Below are 10,290 nucleotides of genomic sequence, written 5' to 3'. Positions count from 1 at the left end.
AGTGCGCGAGTTCCCTCGCGAAGAAGTGCCTACGGAGCGTGTTTCCATCGCGACAAGCTGCTGTTTTTCTCTGATTTCAGCCCCTAAACGTCGTAGACGGGGCTGATTTATGAGAAGGAACCGCAGAACACACCTCTTATGTGTGTAGGATTGGAAGAGAGGATTTTCTATGGAGAGATCTCTTCCGGGGAATTGCTTTTCGAGAACGGAGTTGCGTTTCGAGCGTCGAGACTTTGAAGGTAACGATTTTCATGTTATGAACTTTGAGTATTTGTTTGCAGGTGTACTTCCTCTTAGTGAGGGAGTAGGAGCAGAGGAAGGTATGAGCCTCTGCAGAAGAAAAGCGCTCTGAGGAACTAGAGCCACATCAGCCCAGGGGTTTCGTACCCGAGTTTGGGAAGTAGATCCACGGATCGGAGAGAGGTAGTCTCTCAAGTTGCGATCCGGAAGTTGGGATTCCCAAGTAAGGACTTCGTGTCCGGGAAAGCAGAGTTGTTCTGCGGGAAGAGGACTCTAGAAAGAGAGTTGGAAAAGAGTTGCGGGGATGCCATGCCCTAAGTCTGGAAGGTGAGATCCAGAGGCGAGAACCTTGATTCTCGAGGAATTGGAATAAGGAACGGAAGTTCCTTGGAATAGGGTTTTGCCCTAGGAATCGGAAGCTGAGGCTTCCGGGAACCATCAAGTCTTATTCTAGAACGAACGTGGTAATACGTTCGGTTGAAGTGCTTGTATAGACTTCTCCTCAGTAATAAAGATACTATTACGGGGGGGGGACCAGCCCATCTTCTGGTTCCAGTACTTTGTCGATCTTCTCACTTTATCTCTCTCTCTCTCTCTCTCTCTCTCTCTCTCTCTCTCTGTGTCTATTTCTCTCTATATCCTCTGGCTTCAATATTAAGTGATAAATTTTATTTATCCGAGTATATTTTATATTGCTATGTGCTCCCGTTTGTGACAACTGGCGGTTCATTAGAAAGTTTGTAGAGGTTGCTTCCCCTTTGTATATTTTGATACAAAAAGAAGTACCTTTCTCGTGGGGACCCACAGAGAGGTGACTGTCTTTCAGACATTGAAAGAGAAATTGACTACGGGACCAGTTTTGACTTTGCCGGATTTGCAAAAGTCATTCGAAGTATATTGTGATACTTGTGGTCGTAGTCTAGGTGCGGTCTTAAGGCAAGAAGGTCATATGTCATTGCTTATGAGAGCCGATTGTTTTCAAGGCCGGATTTGACAGCACAGATATATGAGAAAGAGCTTTTGGCGGTTATCTATGCTCTTACTCAGTGGCGACATTACCTACTCGGAGCTGATTTTACGGTCTTCACTAATCATCAGAGTTTATGCTACTTCTTGTCACAGAAGCAACCATCAAAAAAGCAGATGCGGTGGGCGAACATCTTGTCATAGTTTCACTTCCAGATTGTCCATGTGCAGGGACAGAAGAACTTGGTGGCTGATGATTTGTCCCGGAAGCCATTGGTCTTGGCTATTTCCGCGATTCATTATAGAAGCTTCGAGGACATGATCGATCAGTACGCCACAGATCTTGATTTTATAGATGTATTCAGTCGAATACAGAATGGGGATGTAGTAGCGGGATATTCCATTCGAGATGGCTACTTGATGAAGAAAACGATGTTCTGCGTTACACAGCCATTGAGGGAAAAGGTTCTAACCGAATGCCACTGTCCACCATTTACGGGTCATTGCGGCATTGATACCACCTTGAAAGGTGTAGAGCGATACTTCTTTTGGCCGAGACTCAAGAAGGACGTGGACGATTTTGTACGCAGCTGCTTGGTATGCCAGAAGGTCAAGTTTGGCAGGCATAAAGCATAGGGATTGTTACAGCCTTTACCCATTCCCACCCGCCCCTGGGAAAGTATTGCTATGGATTTCATTTTTGATCTCCTGAAGACATAGAGTGGGCACAATGGTATCTGGATTGTTATTGACAAATTTAACAAGCAAGCTCATTTCATTCAAGTGAAGAAAACAGTCAAGTCGGATCATTTAGCGAGACTGTTCATTGTCCAAATATTTAGATTACATGGCATGCCTGAGACAATTGTCTCTGACAGAGATCCCCGATTCATGAGTTTGTTTTGAAAGGCTATTTAGGAAACATTGGCACACGGTTGCAGTTCTTGTCATCTTTCCACCCGCAAACAGATGGGCAATCTGAGATTGCAAATTCAGTCATACTGGATTTATTGAAGTCTTACATTTTGGATCAGAAGACTCAATGGGAAAGGTTTTTTACCTTTGGTGAAATTTGCCTACAATAACACGATTCACTCTTCGACGGGAAAGGTGCCATTTGAGATTATTGAAGGTGCTCCGAAGGTTCACCCTTCTTAAGCACGAAAGATAAGATTTTTGAAGCCGATTAGTACACGAGGGACTTGGACACTACTTTTGCCAAGGTCCGGAAGGCTTTAGAGAAATCTCAAGAAAGACACAAAAAGACAACAGATCGACACTGTCGCGATTTGAAATTAAAGGAGAACGATTGGGTGCTCTTACGTTTTGAGAAGGCACGCCTAAGAAAGAAAAAGGGAAAGGAGCGGCTTTTTCCAAAGCTTAGCATGAGATACTATGGACCTTTCCAGATAAAAGAAAAGATAAATGATGTCTCCTTTAGACTCAAGCTGCCCGATACTTCGAGAATTCACAATGCTTTTCATGTGAGTCTCTTGAAGCCTTTTAAAGGCGATGTGCCCGATGATGGGGAGCCAGATGAGCAACCCGAAGTGGAGGAAAGCGAGGAGATACTCGTTCCAAAACAAATACTGGCACATAAAGATAGAAAGATAAAAGGTAAAGTGATGAGGCAGTTCTTGGTTAAATTCAAGAACTATTCCGCATTTGATGCGAAGTGGATAGAGGAGGACCTAGCAGATACTCCTCAGATTGCGAACCTTTACCTTGAAGCATTCGATTTAGCACAGTCTACTCCGATAGAACCCCGATTTCAGCATGGGCGAATCTAGTGCAACCGGTTTTCACAAGAGGAGAGTCACTCCGCTCCTTTGTCGACAGATTGTCCCGATATTTTGATTGATATAAAGTCACTAATGTCCCTTTGGGTTTCAGGCATACAGTCGAGCTGACAGTATTTTGCTGTATGACTTTATGAACTAGAATTCCCGATAAAAAATGATACTGATTGATTTGTACGTGACTTGTTTGAGTGCAAGAACTGATAGACGAAATGACTGCAGCATTTCGGTCTCATAAATCTCTATAGACATGATTGCAATATGGATTAGTTAATTGAGCATCTGTGAGTTCTCGATTGGATCCAGATGCGATTGCGAAATACGTTGCCGATTAATCATGGTCTGAGATTTGGAATGATTTTTGAATGTGATTTGTCATGTGATCTCCAGTGATGTGACTATCAATTGGTACATGTGCTAGATGTGTTGTTCCTAGTGCGTCGGTACTAACTGTCGGTGTCTACTAAGACAGTTTATGGCCTCTGTCTGTTTTTGCATGCATAATCGAGGACGATTACAATTCTTTCAAGAGGGGGTATGTCGATTGGTACATGTGCTAGATGTGTTGTTCCTAGTGCGTCGGTACTAACAGTCGGTGTCTACTAAGACAGTTTATGGCCTCTTTTGCATGCATAATCGAGGACGATTACAATTCTTTCAAGAGGGGGGTATGTCACAAACGGGTGACGTGGCAACAGGTCCTCGGACAACCACAATGCTGACGTGGCAGCAAGCTCCATAAAACGTGCTGACAGGGTGACGTGGGAGAATGTATGGACCTCGGAAATTGCGCAAATCACGCTGCTGACGTGGCAATCCATACGGAAATCCGAAAATTGAGTTGGCTGATTTACGACAGCTTTTGGGATTGAATGCTTTAATTTTTGAAAGCTTTTGAGGATCAGTTGCTTTTGGAACTTTTGCTTTTGAGTTTGACTGATTTTGGGGCTTTGCTTTTGGCATCCCTTGTAAGAATAAAAGAGCCCTAAGGGCCTCACTTCTCAGGCCATCTGGACGTAGAGCCTAAGAGCGGAGTACCCTGCGGGAGTTGTACTTTGCTCAAAGATTAATATAAAAAGAAATACCAAAAGGGGCGTCAGTCTTTGGGACCAATACCTCTTGGACGCAACTACGCCAGGCCGTGTCGACTCTCTTTTGAACTGTGATTTGAAGTGGTGAAGTACTTTTGAAGTGAATCTCTGCTGTGTCGCGGTAGAATCTTGACTTGGAGTGTCTTGGCACGGAACTACGCCAGGCCGTGTCGACTCTCTTTTGAACTGTGATTTGAAGAGGTGAAGTATTTTTGAAGTGAATCTCTGCTGTGTCGCGGTAGAATCTTGACTTGGAGTGTCCAAGTTTGTTACATTCTTCTTTCCAAGGTATGCCTTCTCAAACCTAAGAAGCACCCAATCATCTTCCTTTGGCTACAAGTCACGTCGGTGCTTGTCTATTGCTTTCTTATACCATTCTTGAGACTTCTGCAAAGCCTCCTTGACCTCCTCGTCAATGTGTGAACAGATTGTTATAAAAAAACTCCACCAAATATTTCTCGTGATGAGACTTATTTTCGGAGATGTAACACTTCAACGAGTCTAATACCATTGAGTTTGTTATCTCTGACTCCGCATCGGTCCATGGATGAAACAACAAAGAGAATTTGAGTAAAGTACCCACATTCTCACAAACTACTCTCCAAAACAAGCTCATAAATTTGGAGTCTCTATCCGAAACACTAGACTTAAGCATCTCATGTAGCCGAAAGATCAGTGAGACATGAGACAAAGTGCTTTGTTGCATGATCGGCCTTTGCTGTCTTCTTCATTGGTACGAAGTGCATCTACTTGTTGAATCTATCCACAATAGTCCAAATGCCATTGTGGCCATGTTGAGTCCTGAGAAGACCAAAGATGAAATCCATAGAGCTATACTCTTCCATGGTTGATCTAGAACAAGTAAATGTTGTAAGAGTCTTGTCACCTTGTGTCCGTCGTACTTCACTTTCTGACACACTATGCAAGTGTGCCCAAACTCATCCACGTCCTTCTTTAACTCGGGCCCACTAGTAGTAATGCTCATCACCCTTGAGTGTCGTCTCTATGCCCCAATGGCCAACAAAAGGAGGATTCTAACGCTCTATCAGCACACTTTGCCTCAAACCACGTGTCACACACAACAAGTGGTCTTTCGCATCAAATACCCTATCCTGAGAGTGTCTCTCCATTTTGTACCCTGTCAAAGATCTCACCAAAATCTGGGTATGAAACATACTGCTCCCACATCTCAACAAAGTCGTGATGACGCACCGTTGTAATAGTGAATATTTGTGGCTTATGAGACAAGGCATCTGCATCCACAGAGGCTGGCGAGGACTGCAGCACCTCTGCTTAGGTGGCTATGGAGAGCAGCAGCTACAGCAACGATCAGCAAAGTGGATAGGCAATGCAGGAAGCATCAGGCACGCAGGAAGTGGTGGCGCTGGGCACGCTGGCAAAGCTTGCAGGATGCAAGAGGGCACAACAGTTGCGTGCAAGGGTCAAACCTGTGAACAGCAGCGCAACAGAAGAGGATGTGGTAATGGATGGCATGCACAGAGGGCAGGGAAACAACAGATTAGAGAAAGGGTTTCTCTCTCTGTCCTGTACTCCTACTCCTGGTATTAGTTTTGTCAGATATTTTCAGCTGGTTTCCATCCTACTGAGCTTTTTAAAGAATAAGATCGTTGTGAAAGGGCGTTTGCATAAACATGACACATCGACACATAGGTTCCAGCATAATGCTTATCCAAGAGTAGTGCTTGATTGAATGCTTGCTTGGCAAGCTCCATATTACCCCCATCTATGCAAGCACTTAATACAGCATGCCATGTTACAAAATTAGGAGACAGCGGAATCATGTTCATCCTTGCTAATGCAGTGTCTACGTGGCCCGTTCGACTGAGAAGATCAACCACACAAGAGAAGTGTTTGATACCAGGAGTGAAACCATGGACTTTGCTCATGGCTTCGATATACATTTCACTCTTTATGAAAAGACCTTTGCGACTGCATGCATTTAGAACGACAAGGAAAGTTACTGGATCTGGTTGTATGGCTGCTCCAATCATTACGTCGAAAATATGGAAAACATCATCACTCTCTCCAAGGTTTCCAAATCCTGTCATCAGTACTGTCCACGAGACTACATCACGAGAAGGGAGCTGGTCAAACAATTGGCGTGCTTCTGGAAGTGAACCACATTTCATGTACATGCTAAGCAAACTGTTTCCAACTAGAACTCTATCCAGCAAGCCCCGTGTTTCAATTTCATTATGTATCTGTCTGCCCTTATCTACAGCTCCAATGCTACCACAAGCTTTCAGCAAACAAACCAGAGCAGCAACGCTTGGAAGAGTGTTCTCACGTTGCATCTTCTCAAGACAACTAATTGCAGCCTCCTCGTTCTCATTTTCAGAGTACCCTGTAATTAGTGATGTCCACATGATGCTATCATGAAATGGAAGCATGTCAAAAATTTCTTGAGCTGTGGTGACGGAACCACATTTCACACACAAATCAACCAAGGCAGATAGTTCGCTTCCCGACAAAACCTTGAAATTTCTCTCAACTAACAATTCACTTACCCTGCTGGCCACTCCAACGTCAATACATGCTTTTGTTACACACATCAATGTGAACCCATCTGGGGAAACATTTTCCTCTTGCATTTCCTTAAAACAACTGATTGTTTTCTCACCATGCCCATGATCAGCATATCCTGATATTAATGCGTTCCATGAGCGGATGTCCCGAATTGAAAGTTTGCCAAACACACACTGTGCTTTCTCCACCAAGCCACAACTAGCATAAAGATTCAGTATGATATTTCCGACAACAAGACTGCACTCAATCAGCTTCTGTTTCTCGATCTCAGCATATATGTACTGAGCTTTCCCTGTATCCCCTGAGCTAATAAACACAACCAAACTGCAAATAAGTGTTGTAGCATCTAGAAAACCATTCTCTGTTTGCATTCTTTCGAAGGATTTCAGCGCATCTTCATAACTGCAAAGTTCAACATAACCTGCAATAAGAGCCTCCCATGCCGCAGTGTCTTGTGTTGAAAGTCTATCAAAGACTTGCTTCGCCATGGGTAGAGAGCCAAAATTGATATACATCTGCACTATGGTATTACCAACAAGCTCCTTCTCCAGAAAACCCCATGTGTTGACCTTTGCATGTATTTCTCGGCCCTTACTTATGGCTCTAATGTTACCACAAGATTTCAAGATGCAGTCACTTGTCAAAACATTTGGGAACAAGCCCTCTATTTGCATTTGTTCAAAGCACTGAAGACCTTTCTCATCGAAACCATAAGCTACATAGCCAGCAATTAGTGCAGTCCAGGAGACTAAGTCTCGACTGGATAGCTCACTAAACACTTGATGTGCTTTAAGAAGCGAGCCACATTTGGCATACATGTCGACCAACGCACTGCCAATGAAAGGATCCCTCTCTGATAACACTAACCTCTCAATTTCAGCATGAAAGCCTTCACCCTTCTCAATGAATCCTAAGATACTACAAGCTTTCAAACAAGATATAAATGTTGCCGCATTGGCAAAGACACCTTCCAGTTGCATTTCAGCATAGTACTTGAATGTATTGTTGCAGTGCCCTTCTTCAGCACACCCAGCAATCAAGGCATTCCAAGCAACTACACTTCGAGCTGGAAGCCTGTCCAGAATTTCACGAGCCTTGGCAAGCCAGCCAAGCTTCGCATAAAAGTCTACTAAGGTATTTCCAACCATCACATCGCTCTGCAGTAGCCCTTGCCTTTCAATTTCAGCATGCAACTCCTGACCCTCATTAATTGCACTCACACTACTGCAAGCTTTTAGGCTGCACATCAAAGTAACCGCGTTTGGAATGAAGCCGTCACTTTGCATCTGTTCAAGACAAATGAGTCCTTGCTCATCATGCCCCTGCTCTACGTATCCTGCGATCAAAATCGTCCATGAAACAACATCTGGGTCTGGAAGCCTGTCAAATACCTGCTCAGCAACAGCCATTGCGCTACATTTGGCATACATATCGATCAAGGTGTTGCCAGCAGCATGGTGATATTCTAACAGTCCTTGCACTTCAATCCTAGCATGAAATTTTTGCCCCCTTTTTAAGTCTTTACTGATGCTACATGCTCTCAAACCAGACATTAAAGTAACAACGTTTGGGAGGACACCTTCCTGTAGTGTTTGCTCTAAATATTGAGTTGCTTGCTCACTCAACCCATGTTCAAGCAAACCTGAAATTAAAGAAGTCCATGTGACAACATCCCTTATAAGAAGCTTGTCAAACACCCGTAGAGCAGTGGGCACCAAGCCACGCTTAAGATACACATTAACTGAAATGCTCCCAACTTTTGCGTCTGTTTCCAACAAGCCAAGTTGTTCAATTTTAGCTAATAATGCTTCAACCTTTTCTGTGGCTCCTATGTCCTGGCATGCTTTCAAGCAGGAAACAAGCGATGTAGAATCATGAGAGAAGCCCTCCAAATCCATTTGGTTAAACAAGTTGCAGGCTTTTTCAAAATGGCCATTCTCAATGCAACCCAAAATTAATGCTATCCATGAGCGCATGTCTGGAATGGAAAGCTTATTAAAGACTTGCTCTGCCCTATCTATCAAGCCACATTTCGCGTATGCGTTTACCAAGGTGCTTGCAATAAGATGATTTTCCTCATGCAAGCCCTGTCTTTCAGCTTCAGCGTGCAACTGCTGAACCTTATTTCTGGCTCTTCTGCTGTTGCAGGCTTTCAAACCGCACACCAGTGTGATGGCACTAGGGAATACACCCTCAACTTGCATTTGTTCAAAGAACTGAAGTGCTTTGTCACTAAAGCCATGTTCCACATATCCTGAAATCAGTACTGTCCACGATACTACGTCGTTTACATAAATTCTGTTAAAAACTTCTTGTGCAGCGTCGAGAAAACCAGACTTGGCATACATATCAACTAATGTACTCCCAACACTCAAGTGTGTCTCTAAAATGCCTAGTCTTCCAGCCTCAGCATGAAATTCTCTGCCTTTAAGTAAGTTCCCAAGGCTTCCACATGCTCTAAAGCCGTAAATGAATGTCACTGCATTTGGAGAGAGGCCGTCATGTTGCATTCGGTCAAAGCTACTAATTGCCTTCTCCGAAAGTCCATGTTCCACATAACCTGCAATAAGTGTAGTCCATGATACAACATCCTGGAGTGGGAGGTTTTCAAACACTTTTTCAGCTTCAACAAGCAATCCCAACTTACAATACATGTCGACCACAGTGCTGCCAAGAATAAGATTGGATTCAAGAAAACCCAACTTGGCAGCGGTGGTATGGAGTTCATAACCCTTCTGTAGGTCTTGGCCTTTGGTGCATGCTTTGAGGAGGGACACAAAGGCAGGCTCACTGAAATGTATGGTACTAAGTTCTTGCATTCTTTAAATGTGGCAAAAGTAGTTTGTAAGTTACCACTTTGTGAGCAATGTTTAACAGAAACAGGCTCTCTGGCATTAATGGTAGCATTCTCTAAACATGGCGGAAGTAAGCTATCGTTTCTGCTTTGAGGGCAACCGTTAGCAAAGTCAGGCTCACTGGTATTCATGGTATTAAGCTCTTGCATTTTCTGGACATGGCAAAAGTAATCTGTACATTTCCAACGTTATAACGAGGTGACCTAATTTTTGGCATTGGAAGCCGGCATCAGGAATTCCACGTTCCAGCCTGCAGCACTCCCGCCATGCAGGTGTTTTTGACAGTTGAGCGACTATAAGCCGAACTAGTCGGAACACTCTCGGACACCCCCTTGTCACGTGGGATCAATGGTCTACGATCTTCAAATGATTTGGACTGTCCGTTTATTCTTAGGAATAAAAAGATTCGGATCGTTTGAGCCCCCACGACTTGAATCCACCACCTGCCACACCGGACTCTTCCATTCAGCTATCGCGCGTTACTTGAAATGGAGGTAAGAACATTCGATCATATAACAAAAATGACGGGGTGTGGATCACATGGTGTTCACTCGGAGATCACTTTGGAATGGTCGGGATCACACCATGATCACTTTGAAATAGGTGGGTTCACAAGGTGATCACATGTTGATTGGGATTCACACGGGGATCACTTGACAGTCACTTGATGTTCACATCAAGTTTACGTGGAGTTCACTTTGATTGTGATCACTTGGGGATTAATCTGCCATCAAACGGTGCAAAACCGATCCCGTCGCCCCCAATTAATAGGGACAATAGATCCCACCTGAC

The 10,290-nt window shown here is 43.9% G+C and overlaps 1 protein-coding gene across 1 annotated transcript; it reads right to left on the bottom strand.

The window, feature by feature from the left end:
• Nucleotides 1-3,925: 3,925 nt before the first annotated feature.
• Nucleotides 3,926-9,842, bottom strand: LOC147465014 (pentatricopeptide repeat-containing protein At1g74600, chloroplastic-like). The gene has a single exon (XM_086517437.1). It carries the CDS (start codon nt 9,460-9,462, stop codon nt 5,671-5,673), a length of 3,792 nt encoding a protein of 1,263 aa, XP_086373563.1. The 5' UTR covers nt 9,463-9,842; the 3' UTR covers nt 3,926-5,670.
• Nucleotides 9,843-10,290: the final 448 nt, after the last annotated feature.

The sequence above is a fragment of the Adiantum capillus-veneris genome, chromosome 1 (assembly GCF_014529385.1).
Source record: "Adiantum capillus-veneris isolate H3 chromosome 1, ASM1452938v2, whole genome shotgun sequence".
NCBI classification, from domain to species: domain Eukaryota; kingdom Viridiplantae; phylum Streptophyta; class Polypodiopsida; order Polypodiales; family Pteridaceae; genus Adiantum; species Adiantum capillus-veneris.
This window is presented reverse-complemented; position numbering and strand designations above follow the sequence as displayed.

What these genes read in the sequence shown, in the direction of transcription:
- LOC147465014 (XM_086517437.1), bottom strand. Translation starts at nt 9,462, where the DNA reads ATGCAAGAACTTAGTACCATACATTTCAGTGAGCCTGCCTTTGTGTCC.